The sequence below is a fragment of the Coloeus monedula genome, assembly GCF_965178545.1.
Source record: "Coloeus monedula genome assembly, chromosome: Z".
NCBI classification, from domain to species: Eukaryota; Metazoa; Chordata; class Aves; order Passeriformes; family Corvidae; genus Coloeus; species Coloeus monedula.
In genome coordinates this window covers 73421606-73438776 of record NC_138822.1, presented here as the reverse complement: position 1 = coordinate 73438776, position 17171 = coordinate 73421606, and the positions used below count along the sequence as shown (strand labels likewise).

Sequence of the window (17171 nt, the reverse complement as noted above, 5' to 3'; positions counted from 1 at the left end):
AAGACAGTTTGAGCAAGGGGACCATGAGGTAGTACATTGCTCTACACCTCATATCCCAAAAAACAAGTAGTTTTTTAGGGCTACATAAAATCACGACATCAAGCATTTTATCCTCTTTAGTTGAAAACTACAGTAAATTCCACAGTTTATACTGTTTTACACATGCCAAACTTTTCTAGTGGCCATGTACTGGGACTCATTTCCATGGGCTTCAATTTTAGATACTAGAGGTAGTACAAGATGGTCACAACCACTGCATTTTGTCAGATTTTCTGACATTAGATTAGCAATTTGTTTTCAGAACGTGCATACTTCCAATTGCTTCACAACTGCAAAGTTATTTTTGAGAAACGTATCTATGAAAACATACTGAAGCAAATACTTTCCTCCAATAAAGTCATACCTCCTGCTGATATAACAGCATCTGCCCACCGAACTGTCTCTTCATTATATTCTCGACGCTTAACAAGACGAACTTCTATCCTCTCGTTCCTGTAAAGTTCAGAAAAAGTCTGAATTCTGTCCTGTACTGTTCTTTGTCACAGCCTTCCGAAAAGCTGTCATGCAGCTAAGGAGTAATTACACTCCTATTTGGCTTATAAACACTTGACACACAAATCCCGTACAACTTTCTCATTTATTTTCAAGTTGATAATAGAGCATATTAGTCAACCGAACTGAGCCAGTTCACATGATGGTTCTTTCAGGAATGCCCGTTCAACTGCATCACCCTCTTTTCAGTACTCCTGTTTTATTGGTGCTGGTAACAAGGCTTCCTTTTGTTTCACACAATCCATGGATATTTGCACTGTGTCTGAAATCCTCAATAGCCATACATTCTTACCGTAAGCTGTCTACAACATGCTCCACATTTTTTGTGTGAATGCGATGCCGTTCCAGCAGACCAGCATAGTTAGATCCCTTCAAGGCAAGCTGTAAAACACAAATGGTTTTTGTAGAAGTTAATTGCTGGGGTCTCTCCCCCCTGCCATGTTGCCCTGGGAGAGGGGCCCTGAGGGGATGCATGGTGTTTCCCTGCCCCTGCTCAGCCTCGTTCCCCATTGGATGTTTTGTGTTCCCTGCACGGGCAAGGACCCTCGGGTCCCGTGACTGCCGCAGTTCCTCGGCAGAGCCCCGGCTATGCGGCTGGAGAAATAAACATCTCTGAAACAGCTATCAAGAATCAGTCCATATATATATTCTTTTCCATGGGCCTCATTGTCTGATACACGTGTTGCAGTATCCCCACTGTAACAATTCATCACTACAGTAAGTGCTCTTGAGCAGTGCAAATACAAGCTATAAAAAAGTATGTCTTTTCTCTCAGCAGAGATCCATTTTTATAAGCACTCCATTAATTACATCTCTATATACATAGCAGTCAGCTTATATTGACTAATTCATTAAATGAATCACATGGCCACAACAGTCTATAATCACAGACTACACAAATATGCAAACAAGCATACTACATTGACTTCCATGCAACTTCCGACATTTTGCTCCTCCTGAATCTGCCAACTGATTTAAACTGTACATAAAGTTACACTAACTGTGCTTCTGCCATGTGCTAAAAGCTCAAGGTTGTGCTGTAGAGAAGACAGAGAACAGAAAAAGCAACAGGAATGACAATTAAGAAAACAGAGCCTGAAATGCCTACAGCATTACCCTTCAAATTGTATTTGAGCTAAAATGGAAGACTGCCAAGTGCTGACAAAGGTGACATTTTCTCTGCATCAAAAAAAAGCTTAAGGACAATTTACCTACTACCTTTGATATCATTCCCTGGATTGTATGCCACATTTTTTAAACAAGTTGGTAACAAACAATAACAAGACAAACTGTGCAGGTGCATTCTAGTCTCATCTCTCCTGGAAACTGGAGAATTTGAATATTTAATCTCAACACAATCTTCAGACCATGGAAATATTTAGCAGTTTATACAGATAGACTCTTATGAGCAGGCAGGTGAGACTACTGACTGCAGATTAGTCTTTCAACAAGTTTTCGTGCGAGTAATTCAGTCACCATTTGTTCTTTATCTTATTTAGCAAGGGGGGGCCTCATCTAGGGCTGATACTGCCAAATATGTGTGTGCATGGAGATAAAGAAAGTGAAAGAAAGAGGGTGCAAAGGATGTTAAGCAAAAGAAGTCTATAAATACATTCATAGTGAAAGTGATCCTGCTTTGAGCAGCAGGCTCCTCATGCTCCTTCTAGCCTGAATTAACCTACAATTACACTGTCACTGCTTCCTTTTCCCTGAACAGTTAAAACCAATTTATCAGCAGAGAAACAGAACTTCTCCTAGAGTTTGTGCAGAGGAATTCATCTGTGCCAGAAGCTCTAAACAGGCACTTCCAGCAATTTATTCAAGTTCAATGTTTTATACCATTCCAAGAGAAAGTTGTGCCAGACAGCCTCATCTAATCCCATTTTTATAGACTCACATACTACACAACTCCTGAGAGAAGGGAAGAGCACTGTTGGGATATGACTGAAGTCAACCACAATCCAATACCCAGGAAATGCAATCTTTATGCATCTGACACCCATTCACGTCAAGAAATCCAACCATGAGCTAAGCACATAAGACATAACCAAAGAAGTTACAGAAAAGTATGTACTTGGCTGCTCTGGAACAGCATTGCTGTTCCACTCAGTGTGTTTACAACTGGCAAGTAACTTGCAGGAACAAAATCTTCAGTCATCTTATAGCTGGGATCAGGAAACCACTTCCAACAGACTCACAGGGTGTCTGGATGCATCAAGGCACTAAAAGCAGACAGTGGGAGTAGCCAGCTATGCAGGATCACACACAGACACAGGCATGTGGATGATCAGGAAACATCCAGACAATTATTGAAGGTTATTTTTACAAAGCTTGCTCTCATTGGTTTACTGGGGTACAGGGTGTTTTGCCCCATTAACTGCCTCACGCACTTAAATCTTTTGTTTTTACTCCTGAGCTACAATGCTGTGCACCCTGGACCCCTCTTAGTCGTGCAGAGTCCATGGTGTTGCACTGGGAACTTGAACAGTGCCCCTGTGGGCTCTGAGGAGGGAAAGAGTACACAGGGCTATGCTAGTTACAGCACTGCCCATTGCTGGGTCTGCTGTCAGCCTCTCATGATCCATTTGGATGGGAAAGGAAAAGGTAGAAAGGGAAGAAGGAGGTACTTGCCCCCCTCAGATATCTGCCACTGAGCACCACAGGTCTACTTTGCTAGAAGAATTTTCAATTGCACATTCAAAGCATAAATTGATCTTTCTTTACAATAGGAACAAGAAATCCACAACCAAAAAATTTCCAAAAAACACCAACTGTTACTAAAATCAGGGTTCCTCTAGAAATATCCGCTGGAAATGAAACAAGCACCTGACCAGCAGACTGCTGCAGCAGCACACATTTTCCAGGCTGCTGTTTCCACAGAAAATAGAAACCACAAACTCCACATTACAATTTTATGCACTTCATTTATTTGGCTAATTTGTCAGCACGCTATCTTTCAACTTGGTGGAAGAGAGCTTTTATCTCAGAACAATAAGAATGTAATAATTCTCTGCATGATCATTTGCAGGTTTTTGAACCACCAACATTAGTGGTGAGCCTACAGCTAACATTTCCCTGGCATCAACAGGACGGAGAGGTATGGGTAGTGCCCTTGCTACAAAACAGTCTGTTCTGTAACTTCCATTTGCCACAGCTGAGTTAAATTATTTCATCAACAGCTTCAGAAAACAGAAGAGGTCATTCAGCAAATAAACTATCAGTATTCTGACAACTGGATGAACCTTTTCAGCAGCACTCTAGAACAGGCATTGAATGTGTAGATCTCCTCTTTGAATTTAGCTCTAGAACAAGAAAGCAAGTATTACTAAACAACAAGAAAAATGAAAAGTAGGGCCTTGAGTTTAAATGGCTGTGCTACATCTAGGGAATTAACAAATTGTCCTGATTTGCAGAAGGCTCCAGAGACTACAACAGTCTGTTCATCTCCAGCCTCATCTCTCTAGTTCAGAGATTAATAACTCGCAAGTTCATTCATCTAAGAACACACAAAGGGGAAGCCTGACTGAGCCTAACCGCAGTCAAGTATTATCCAACAGGAATGCTAATCATCAGCTGCTCTCACTCAACTACTCCAAAGAACCAGAGAAGTGCTCACAGTCCTTGTGGTCAGAGGCCACAGAATCACAGAGTGGTTGAGCTAGAATGGACCTCTGGAAGTCCTCTGGTCCAACCCCAAGCTCAGGCAGGGCCACCTGAAGCCACCTGTCCAGTACCACATCCAGATGGCTTTAGAAGATCTTCACAGATGGAGTCCCTACCACATCTCTGGACAAACTGTGCCAGTGCCCAGTCATCCTCAAAGTGAAAAAGTGTCTCCCAATGTTCAGAAAGATACATTTGTATTTCACTGCCTCTGCTCCTGCCTCATATCCAGCACCTGACTGCCACATGAAAACTATGACAAATGCTGCTGCTGGAAAGAGTTTTGCACTCAGGATAAAGTGTAAGACCAAACCAAGACTACCATCTGCTTTTTACTTTAAAAGAGATGAAGGCAAAGATCAGGCAGTCCAATTGCTGTGTGCATGACTACCTCCCTAAGAGCCTTGAAGGAACTTGGGACGTACAGACAACAAAAGGACAGCCTGGCTCCTGAGCCCAATCATCAGACAGGCCCCCAAACCTAAGCCAGGTTTGGGTTTTGTCAACTGACTCCTCAAAAAGGCACAGAGGTATTAAACTCTGCATGAAGACAACTTTCAAGCTCTTCTTCCTTTGGAGGAAGCTCTGATTTACAAGTAGGCCTAGTAATCTGACCTCATTACCATGCAAAATGCATGAATATATATACAAGAGTTATTCTATCAAAAAGTGCATTAGCATATGAAAACAAAGACAAATTGGACAAAAATACATTCGGGCACAACTTCAGTAGTAGTCTTAAACCTCACAGCAGATATGCAATGCAAAGTAGACTTCCAGAAGCGCTTGCGGTGAAAAGCATACTCAGGGGAGTAGAACACTTCCTGTGAATGGAGCTATTTTTCCTTAGACTGAAGGAGAAAAGATCTAAATCAAATATCTAAGAATAGCTCTTGAATATTCTGGCCTGATCCTTCTTGAAAGAAAGGATAATTTTTCACAAAGCTCCTCTAATAACCACTTAAGCAAGGAACTTTTGCTTGACTGCCTTCCTTCTGTAGTCTCAGCCTGCACCTCTGGCAATCCCACCTCATTTGGTTTAAACTGTGGATCTGCTGTCCTTTAGTAATGTTGGCCCTGCAGGAACACTGCTGCACAACAAGGACATGGTTTCTAGACACAAATACAGAAGCAACATGAAGCCCAGCAACATCAGAGTATCCAATGTTGTCTACATATGTGGATTATTACCCTTGATTTAGACAACGGGAAAAAGAATGCGACAGCTGAGTCCTATGGCATTGCTAATCTAAGCATTAGGATAAAAGAGTATGTTCTCTCAATACAGCAATATGGATATTGTCTGGAGTGAATTTGTCAATTGAGGACCTTCTGCATCTCATCCTAGTAGAATCACAAAATGATCTGGTTTGAAGGGACCTTAAAGATCATCCAGCTACAGCCACCCTGTTCTGGACACCTTCCACTAGACCAGGCTGCTCAGAGTTCCACCCAATCTGGACTTGGACACTTTTTGAGGGATGGTGCATTCACAAGTTCTCTGGGCAACCTTTGCCAGAGCTTCACCACCTTCACAGTAAATGATTTCTTCCTAACAGCTAAACCATATCCCCTCTTTCAACTTAAAGCCATTCCATTCATCCATCAATACACTCAGAGGACTCATAAAAGGTCCTTCTTGAGCTTTCTTGTGGAGCCCCTTCAGGTACTAGAAGGCGCTTCAGAGCCTTCTCTTCTCGAGGATGAACAGCTCAAACTGTCTTGTCCTCACAGAAGAGGTGCTCCAGCCCCATGAACATCTTTGTGGCCCTCCCCTGGACTTGTCCAGTAAGACTAAATGAAACTTTTCAGATGCACTTTGGCCTTATATGAATACATATATATTCTCATAACTAGGCTTATCCTGAATTTACAGCACTAACCTTCATGCAGCCTTAAACTGCCACTGCACCGGGGGGAGTTAATGCCTCGGTGTATCAGTCACTTGTTTTATAACTGCTGTTCATTCAGGAGTTAAACTAAATGTCTGATGAGAAAGGGGGCGCAGGGGGGGAGCTAACAACAACAAAAAGCATAGATCTAGAAACAATTACTCTCTCAAATTTCCACAATGAACTTGCCCACACATGCACCCCATCTGGAAAACAAGAGCAGATCACTGCTTTCCAGTCTACCCAACTTCTACAGAAAGAACCACCATACAATACAAATGGATTTAGGGAGCAACAGCTGAATACAAAAAATATGAATTTCAAGCTAAAGTCAAAAATACTCCGAGCACCATAGGTATAACAATCTGTTTCTAAGCAGAGTACAGCACTTAAGTCCTGTACTTTCAGAAATTGTCTCTTGAGATTTAACCACATGTCCCAAGTATAGCCAAAGTTAGTGTTCAGCTTTGTTCTGTTTAAAAAAACCCCGAGATTTTGACAGGCTTATAGAAAAAATATTTTTCTCAATACGTTAAGTTTTGAACTAGAAACAGTTTTGAATATAGGACATGCTTCAAGCCATAAACGTGTCTTAGCTTTCCTGACAAAACTTGACTTTGACTCAAAACTTACTTAATTACCAAAGTCTGTCAATCTGTATGCAAGTAATTATCCTATGTTCTGGTGTTAACTACTAGTTAAGGTAAAGCTCAATCTGTCATGCTAAAAACAAATGCAATTTTCCTCACAGGTCAGGCACACACTAAACTTTTGGATTTCTAAGGAGCTCAAATGACATATTTGAGCTTTTCTATTTCACGATGTAAAAATAATCCACATATAATTACACGGGATTAAAGCATGGTTCAGCTTCTGAATCTTAGATAATAAAATACTGACAACAAAATAGATAAATAAACTGAGCAGCTAGCCATAGCAGAACTTGCCCAGTAGATATCTGTGCCTTGGAGACACGTTTCAAGTGTCCCAGACAAAAGGGTCTGCTAGGGTAGGCACAGCAAGCTTGAACTGCAACTCTGAATGGTAAGTGTTTCTACCAGCCATCAGCTGGAATTGATGAGGGAGCTGAATTAGATCGTTGTACACAACAGATACCCAGGTTTGGACAGGGCACTAACTTTCACGGTAAGTACAGGACAGCACACCTACCCTCGATGTATAGTAGAAAACAAGTATCATTTGTGAGCTCCAATTGCTGTATTCACAGCAATGATAGCAAGTTTGCTGACAACACCAAGACGTGTGGTGCAGTTGATACACTGGAGGGTGAAGGTGTCAGTCACGGGACCTTGACAGGTTTGAGAGGTGGGTCTATATAAACCTCATAAAATTGAGCAAGGCCAAATGCACAGTGCTGCACCTGGGCTGGGGGCAAGTCCCACTATCAATATTGGGCTGTGGGACGAAGGGATAGAGAGCAGCTATGGAGAAGGACTGGAAGGTGTTGGTGAATGAACAGCTGGACATGGCTCAGCAATGTGAGCTCACAGCCCAGGAAGATACCCCAGGCTGCACCCAGAATGTCTGGGTGGCAGCAGGGGAGGGAGGGGATTCTCCGCTCTGCTGAGACTCACCTGAAGCACTGCATCCAGCTCTGGGGTCCCTGCACAGGAAGGACAGGGACCTGTTGGAGTGAGTACATAGAAGGGCCACAGGGGTTATCAGAGGGCTGGAGAACCTCTTCTGTGAGGACAGGCTGAGAGAGATCTTTAATATCCCTCCTTTCACAGAAGCTGCTTGACTTCTTAAAAGGGGAAATGTGGTCTCCTAATTGCTTTTGCACTAGAAATAGTAAATGCATCATCTGATCTCATATGGTCTGGCTACAGATAAAGACTCAAGACAGTACTGCCACCACATTTAGAAAAAAACGCTAGTCAAATTTAAGTATTTACTGAAAAATCCCAGGCTTATTGAATAATACTGTTTGATAAGTCACTGGCTTAATGTGGCATGTCAACCCTGACTGGATGCCAGGTGCCCACCAAAGCTGCTCTATCACACCCCTTCACAATGAGATAGGGAAGAGAAAATATAAGGAAAGGTTCACAAGTTGAGATAAAGACAGGGAGAGATCACTCATCAGTTACCATCAGAGATTAAACACTCAGCTTGGGGAAATGAACTGAACTTACTATGAATCAAAATCAGGGCAGGATAATGAGAAGTAAAACAAATCTTAACAACACCTTCCCTCCATCCCTCCGTTTTTCCCAGCTCTCCTTCCTCCCCCTCAGCAGAACATGGACATGGGCATGGGGGTTACAGTCAGTTCATCTTAAGTTGTTTCTGACACTGCTCAGGTAGAGGAGCCCTTCCCCTGCCCCAGCCTGGGGGCTCTCCCACGGGAGATAATTTTTTAAAGACTCTCCAGCATGAGTATTTCCCATGGGCTGCAGTTCTCCACAAACTGCTCCAGCACAGGTCCCCTCTACAGGGTACAGTCCCTCAGGAAGGCTGCTCCACTGTGCACCCCTTGTGGGCTCACAAGTCCTGCCAGCAAACCTGCTCCAGTGTGGGCTCTTCCCTCCATGGGCCACAGGTCCTGCCAGGAGCCTGCTCCAGCACAGGCTTCCCATGGGGTCACAGCCTCCTTTGATGGCATCCCCCTGCTCCTGTTTGGGGTCCTCCAAGGGCTGCAGGTGAATCTCTGTTCCCCCATGGACCTCCAAGGGCTGCAGGGGCACAGCTGCCTCACCATGGGCTGCAGGGGAATCTCTGCTCTGGTACCTGGAGCACCTCCTGTCCTTCCTCCTTCACTGACCTTGTGTCTGCAGAGCTGTTCCTCTCATACATTCACACTCCTCTCCTCTCTGAGAGCAATTCCATTTCCACAGCAACATTTCTTCTCTCTTAAATATGTTATCACAGAGATGACACTACCACCTGTGATTGACTTGACCTGGGTCACTGAGGGTCCATCTTGGATCCATCTAGCATCAGCTGTCAGACATGGGGGAAGCTTCTGGTAGCCTCTTACAGAGGCCACACCTGTAGTCCTCCCTACTACCAAAACCTGGCCACACAAACCCAGTACACTCAACCTTTTGCTAACAACTGCTACCACTAGATTAACCCATTTTGGGACACCTTTAAGAACCTGCAGTCCAGCTCATTCAGACTTGCACAAGTGCTCTGAAACCTTCTCTAAAGTGAACCTTAAAACCAGTCTCAGTGAGCAGCTGCAGGTCCTGAGTGAACTTAAAATGCACTGGCTTCCGACAATTTAATAGCTAAAAAATCCAATCCACAATGCCAATGCATTGCTTACAGGATGGCTTTGATAATAAGTATTTGCTTTAACTAAAGTAGCAGAGAAACCTAAGCAGGTTCCTGAAACAAACTCTGACTGAGGATGAGAAGTATCAAGGCTCAGGTTTAAGTTTTCCATAAAGCCTTGAACATGAATCAAGTTTTCCATTACAAACTACTGTTGAGTTGCAAGTTATGGCATTAAATCAAGTTCCTCCTCCCTTCCCAGTCTGGATTATTACATATTATACAAGCCTCTAGCCACCTGCTTTTAAAAAAAATATGCTAGGTTAACCAATGCAGTAAGTCAGTACCTACCACACAAGAACGGCAAGAAGGCTGGACTTACCTGACCAGCACCACTGACTGATTTACTAACTTGCTGTCAGTTGCTCAGAATTTTTCCCAGTATTGTTCCTGGCTACTTGCTTTGTTTCTACCAGTTTGCTGCATCACCCCTCATACTGCAGAAGTCCAGTAGGCTGCTTTAGCTAGGAATATTTTTTTCCTTATATTTTCCTCACTTTTTTTCTTCAGTAATTTAGACTCGTCACTTCCATTACACAGTCAGGGCAGGCCTTCAAATGCTGCTGTAGACTAGTGTATCTTCTGTACACCAGTGACTGTGAAGTACAGATATTGTAGCATTTTGTATACCATTACTTCAGTACTAGCTGACTTCACTGGCAACATTATGTTCTGAAGTTTACAGAAACGCTGCTTTAGGGCAAGAGTTTAATGCATACATGAACAAACGTAAAAATGCCATAAACTGTTTTCTAATTCTTCATCCACCACATTAAAGCACTATTGTAATTTCAATCACATCTGAAGAATACACAATAGTTGCAATTCAAAAGCTAATGAAGAGCAAATTGTTTTGTTAACTATAAACAGTGGTAACTGCTTACTGCACTAACAGATTTCTAGAAAACCTGTGCAATCCAGGCAATTCAAACATTCTCATTAATTCAACACAACATGATGTTGCAAATCACAACTAATGAAGTACTTAAAACCAGTATTAAAGTCACTTCCTAGAAGCAGCCTTCTTCAGCTGTATACAGCATCAGATGCTTGGCAACATAGTCTCAGAAGTTTAATTTAGGTGAATTACACTGAAATGCTCTATTTGATATATATGACCGAGTATTCTTGAATGGTGTACTGGAAAAACAAATCCTACTGAAAAAATAATTACTACATACCATTTAATTGCTTCCATCATTTTCCAGATTCCTCTTGGAACAACAACATATGAGGAACTTTTTAAAAAAGCAGATGCAAGTAAAGTTACTTAACACTGATGAAGGTATATCAAATTTCAAAGGTAAAGATAAACAAATGCACAACATGGTTGTATAACTTGAAAAGCATTTACACCCATCTCAGTTTCCAGTGGATTAGCTTAAAAATTTTATTTCTCAAAAAAAAGTGTCTTTAGCTTTATAAAATCCTAGTGGAATATAACCTGTGTCTTGAATTCTGTATGCTTCAATTCACTAAACTGAGTTAGTATTTCTCCCTCTTTTCAGGACAAGATACAGAATAGTACAGTCCTAACAGCTTTAAAACGCTTTATGTGCTCCCTAAAAGAACATCCACTGAAAAAAATCACATTACCAGGTAAGAAGAGATGGGTAGTTTGAATTCAACAGAACAATGAAAAATTTTGCAGTATCACCTCATTCATTAATTAAGTTTCTATTTAAAGATACTACCTTCAAATATACCCTGTACACCTAGATCCACAAGAGGACACAGGGTTAAATGCCCTAATACCTATTGATTTTCAGAAAAGCAACTTTTTAAAAATTGTCTGCTAAATTATCAGACTTCATTTTAAAATTAGAATTCAGTTGAACTTTGAAGTTTGCATACTACTTTTTCCTTCTGCTACCTTCTTTGCATTTGCAAAAATCCCAGTGTTCTGAAAATATTTGAGTTGCATTTTCTAAGTAAGTGCTTGAAAGGATCACGAGCATCAGTATTGAAATGCAGTCCTCTAAAACAGAAATCTAAGACCAAAATACTTGGCTATTTTCCAAAAGGCTATCTTCAGGTGGTGGTATGAGTGTTACAAGCCTGTAACATTAGTACCTAGGAAAAATAATTTAAAAGTGATACTAAAATGGTATCTTTCATCATTTAATGTAAAAAATAGCAAAGAATTTTTCTGTCATTAAAAACAAAAATCCATCACCTATCAAGTCATGGGTAAAACAGTACATCTCCCACAAGAGGAAATTTTCTAAGAGACATGAAAACTTTAATGCACAGGCTAGCAACAACTGGTGCTGTACACATCCAGAGTAGAAGCTGGAGGGTGGGAAGGTAGTGTTCTGCTACACACACCCCATCTACAGTTCTGTGGGGGTTTTTTGGCACAGCATAGGAGCCCCAGCTGAAGCTCGCCTACCTGCTGGGTAACAATTTTTCCTTCCTTTCTGACCAGCCCTGCTCATGATGTTGTTGGTGCACCATGCACCACCTGTGCGAATTCACACTGGCCTCTTTCAGGGGAGGCAATATCCTGACAACAGGTTACCTCTTCTCTAACCAGATACAAGTTTTCCATTACACTGTGTGAACGTCACATCGCTGAGATTACCACCCCTAGCAATTAGCTGCAGTGGTCCAAAAGAGCCAAAAAGTGTTCCAAACCTCCTGTGCTCTCCCTCCCTGCTGCAAATAAAGACACAAAAGCCAGCCACAACAGAATATCAATTCTAGTCCACACTGAATAACTTCCTTCCAATTAAGACCAAGACAAACATAATTTTTCATATGACAAGACATTTTCAGAGATAACTAGAACTGTTTATGAAATGTGTTTGGACAGGTAAATTGTTCATCTTCCCTTACAGCTGTGAGAAGTCAGCATCTTATCACATCTGCACTATCAAACAAAACAAAAACCAGAAGTCAGGAAATTAGCTTTATCTATTACTGGGGTATTATATTCTCTTAGTTTACATAAGGACAACAGCAGAGCTTCTTCTGCATGGATTTACTGAGAATGAAATAAACAGAACTTGCAGTAGCCTTCAGCATTAGTTGACCGGATCATACATTTTTGTAACTAGTCGTATTTAGATGCTAATCCCAGTAAACCACATCAGAAGAACTGCAAATTGCTACCACTTCTGGTAAGCAAAATGTTTGTATCGACTTGGGAGAAAGATCACTATTTTTCATCTAACTTAAAGTTGGCAACTGCAAGTTTTAGAAACTCAACAGTCTCTTTAAATTTCATAAGGGCAAAGAAAAGTATTTCTTGCATGGTATGAAGCACAAAAGTTACTGATGTAACGCTTTTTAAATTGCTGGGTCATTCTGGGACATTTTTGTTTTGTGGTATTAGAAATCCATTTTTATAGGTCTCTGATCTCCCTTCTGAACTGAAGACTCTGAAACCCTCCCCTGTACAACGGCACACACAGCACTTAATTACACTTTTCAGACTAGGTCAGAATTAGAACACTAATTATGATGGTCAGACGTGTTATGTATGGTTAAGAACAGATTTTAACAATTTATTTATAAGCATATAAGAGTATCTACCACAAGGTAGGTAAAAACAACAACCTGAAGCAGGCATGCACAACACGCATGTAGAGAGCCAGTGGAAGATTTCATCTTTCACAGATCTACTAGACACTCCAAAGAGTATCTGCCCTTGCTCTCCATCTCTCCTCCAGATGTTTTGCTCTTCTGCTGTCTAGAGTGCTTCTTCACCTTTCCTATCTCTGTTTGCACAGAGAAAGAATTCTGGAATTGTGACCTTGTAGCTTTGACTTTGCAACATTTCATAGTGTTTGTATAATATGACTCACTTGGTGTCCAAAAGAAAGGCCACAGAAGGGTTTAAGCTACAGATGCCCAGGGCCTTCATGGCTTATTAGAAATGTCAGCCAGTTACCTTCATTACTGATATTCTGCTTCTTGGAGGATACTGTGATTTATACTGTGTATATCACAGATATGATATATGCTACGATCTGTATTATGTATCTCTATGTATTGGTGTATACCAATGATTCATCTTCAGCCTCCTTAAATATGGAGCAAATCCCATCTCATTAGAATGTGTGCCTAAAGGCACCACCATTTCTGCATTAAGCTACTTACTGCATATTCAGTCTTAACATATAAACACATTGATTGCAACAGCTACGTTCAAGGACTTCTCTCCTGTCTTGGTGATCACGCAGAACTGCTTAAGCCCACAATTCTCATTAATCGTCCTTTACTGATATCTGAAGCTTCCAAGCAGAGACATCAGTTGTCTTCTAGAAACTTGTAAACATCTCCTCTGCTCACAACTGGCAGGCAACAAGCCCAGGTATGGCTGCTCAAATCTAAGCCTCCAACATTACCTTGAAAATGAATTTCTGTATTTCAGATAGCCAGCATCTGCACATCTGAAGGTCCGTGACAGAGGATGACAGCACCATACTCCTCCTCTGGCATAGGCTCCCTCACACCACAAGCCTCCTCCAGGATCACCCAAACCTGAGCCCCTGCAATGTAACAATCCTCACCACCAGTACATCTGGGTCAGCCAGCAGCTCTGACCACCAAGGCAGCCAAACCTCTCCTGTGCTCTTTTGCTTTCACTCTTTGCCTGTATCCCAAAACAAGGCTTTCACACGAACTCAACTCCCACCCTGCCTTCTGCGTGGCCCTTCAATTCAACTGAGCTGCAAACCCACAGACAGGGTGTCTGGGCTCATTTCTAAGACCAGCTGCCTTGGAGCAGCTTCCAAAGTCTCCCCAGGAGAAACAGAGACACAGGGAGCAGGTAGCGCAGCTAGCACCAGGAAGCAAAATGCATCGTGTTCCCAAGCTGCCCACAGTGGCACTGTGGGGGAAGGACACTTCGCAGCAATCACTCTGCTACAAAGTGATCTCTGTCCCCACCAGAGAGGGTAAGAGTCTTCTGAACCCTCACATAACATATTCAGTGAGGCTGCCATTAACTCAATCTGAGCAAAAACGGTCTGAGATCAGAGTCACAGCAGAATGCAAATACACAGGTTTTTACAGGTTAGCTAAAAAATCGTAAGAAATGGGCAGCAAGGATAATTCCTTCACTCTCTTATTTTCTGTTTCAAAATCAGAATTCTGGAAGACCTTTCAAATGTGTTCTTGCACAAATCTTTGTATTCCCACCCATACAGGGAGAGCTTAACTCAATATTGCTACACACATAGTTAGGCAAGTTGGGCTTTGTCTACCTGGTGACACCAAGTTTTATTGCTGCAATTCCTCACAAGGCACTATTTTAAGGGGAAAGATAGATTTTAAAAAAGCACCACTCCTAGAACAGAAATTCTAGAATTGTCACAAACACCAAGAATTACTGTGTACCTGTAAGTTTCTCCAAAAGGACTCTGAGGCATTTCTGCAACTATTAAAATCACCGAGTTCACAGTTACTTTTTAAAAAATGCGTATTCAGAGTGATACAGGTTACCAATCATGCAAAATATGCATTCACATGAGAAAAGAAACTGCATCTACCACTACATTCAGTCATGAGCACCTTAAGGGATGTGCAATGCTGCTCACTGAGTCACTGCCTGTACACAATCGGTTAGGGAAAAGCAACCAAACACTGCTTCTCTTGGGTTTAGCTGCACACTGAGGACAACCTTTATAACCAACAACACGAAATGATTCGTCAAGAGAAGCTAAATGATGAGAAAAAGTCTTACAGATGAGCTGTGAAAGACCCTTCCTTCCCCTCACCGGAGTATGAAAGGAAGTACAGGGACACCTCAGCCAACAGGAACCTACATGAGAATCAAAATAGACTGTCATTAAACTTGCTGAACTGTGACTAGAAAGCTATACAAAACGTGTAAAAAATGCCTGGACAGGAATTCCATAGAAGGCAGATGACCAACTGAAGCACACAGACATTGCTGTAGATACTGTACACTTTATCCAAATTCTTTACACAGCATGGCTATGCAGCCATTTGTCGTTGCTACGTAAGTTAAGCACATGTACAAGTTTAATCCAAACATTGCAAACTAACAGACGCCTAAAATATTTCCAGTTGTAAGAGACTGAAGACCTGACAGACACAAACTAATGTGTGGACAAGTTATTTTAATAGACTTACTCGGAATAAAGGCATAATAATATGAGCTCGTGACAGGGACTGCACAGACTGCTGGCAGCCAAAGTAACTCCTTCAGGTACATCCTTCAATCCACCGGTGGCAAATGAACACTGGAAGGAGACAGCCACAGGGTAAAGGGAGAACTGGGTGAAGTCACTGAGCATGATGGTGATGAAGACACAAGACACTGGGTGCACATACCAACTCTCAGAGACGCTTGCTTTCCTTAGTATACCTTCATTAATGGACCTTTACCTTAAAGGTTTCTTAGACACTAAAGAAAAAGGCTTGTCTAAGAACTGTAACAAGCAGAGCGTATTTGAGAGAGATCTGGCTGTCCGGATGGAGGAAAATACGTAAGGATGAAGCGAGGATATGAGGCAAGAAAACGGAGGAAATGCGAATCAGTCCACTCTAAGACTTAGAGGGAATTGTTCGCAACACTGAGCTTTCCTCGGCATGTACTTCTCCAATGTTTATACTACACACTGAAAGAAAAAGCCCGCAGTTTGCTGAGGGCTGCTGAAATCCCTGCGAGGGCAAAACCCAAACACGCTTACTACACAAATCTCTCGGCAGCCTGCAAGCGATGAATGAAGGGCGGACCAGCGGCGCTGCTCATGCCCCTCTCCCAGGCGGTGCTGCTCGGTGGCTCCATCGGAATCGGGGGATCGGGGGCGTGGGGAGGGAGGCGGCGAGAGGGCAGAGCCTCCGGCAGCAGGGGCAGAGCGCGGGGACAGCGGCCGCGACTCCGCTCACCTCCCCGGCCGCCGGCTCCGCCCCACCAGGGCCCGGGGAAGCCCAGGGGACACTCGGACACAGCGGCCCGGCGGCCCCAAGGAGCCGGGCATCACCCTGGGAACCCCCTCGAAGCCGGGCACCACCCCGGCCATCCCTCTACGGAGCCATGCATCACCCTGGGTACCCCCCCCCCGCTGCAGCCCTGGCGGCAACGCCCTCGGTGGCCGGGACCGCCGGCCCCTCCCGCCGCTCACCAGCTGCTTGAGGTCCTCCTCGGAGAGCCCGGCGTAGCGGTACCGCTGCTGCTCGAACTCGTACCGCGTCGTCTTCACCACCACCGCCACTCGCGACGGCCGGAATCCGCCCCCCGCCGCCCCCGATCCGCACGGAGCGGCCCCCGCCACCCCCCGCCCGGGCGCCGCCGCCGCGGAGGGGCTCAGCCCACCGAGGGCGAGTAGGCGCCGGTGGGCGCCGCCGAGCAGCGGCAGCCACGGCGGGGAGGGGGAAGCCGCCGCCCGCTGGCACAGTAGCGCGGAGCGGCGAGCAGCCGCCCGGCCGACGAGGCGGAGGCGGCCGCAGGGGAAGCCCCACGCGGAGAACATCTCCCGGGCTCTGCGCCGCTCCCCGGGGCGAGCGCAGCGCTGCCGGCGGCGGCTGCGGCCGCTCTGCGGCGGCGCCCGGCACACATGGCCCGGCCGCGCCCGCCGCCCCGCCCTCCCCGCGCGCAGCCGCCGCTCCCGCCAATGGCCGGCGGCGCCGCGGGGCACCCGCCCCTCGAGGGGGCGGCGCCCGGAAGGTCTCCCCGGCGCGTGCGCCCTCCCCGGCCAACCGCGCCACAGCGCGCGGCGAGCGCGTGCCCCGCCCCGCGCCCCAGGGAGCGCCGGCTGCGCATGCGCAGCGCAGAGGGCCCGCTCCCCG

General features: G+C 44.3%; 1 protein-coding gene across 3 annotated transcripts in view; it reads right to left on the bottom strand.

Moving 5' to 3' along the window:
* NADK2 (NAD kinase 2, mitochondrial) overlaps positions 1–16855 on the bottom strand; it is a gene marked incomplete at its 5' end in the record, with an annotated part of 32420 nt that extends 15565 nt beyond the window's left edge. The window contains 3 exons of one of the 3 annotated variants that reach the window (XM_082301193.1): positions 404–492; positions 845–933; positions 16508–16855. In XM_082301193.1, coding sequence (XP_082157319.1) covers positions 404–492; positions 845–933; positions 16508–16855 — 526 coding nt within the window. Of the gene's footprint in view, positions 1–403; positions 493–844; positions 934–16507 lie in introns of those variants that run through there. The other 2 variants (XM_082301195.1, XM_082301194.1) reach the window with 2 other exon arrangements.
* Between the last annotated feature and the right edge of the window lie 316 nt (positions 16856–17171).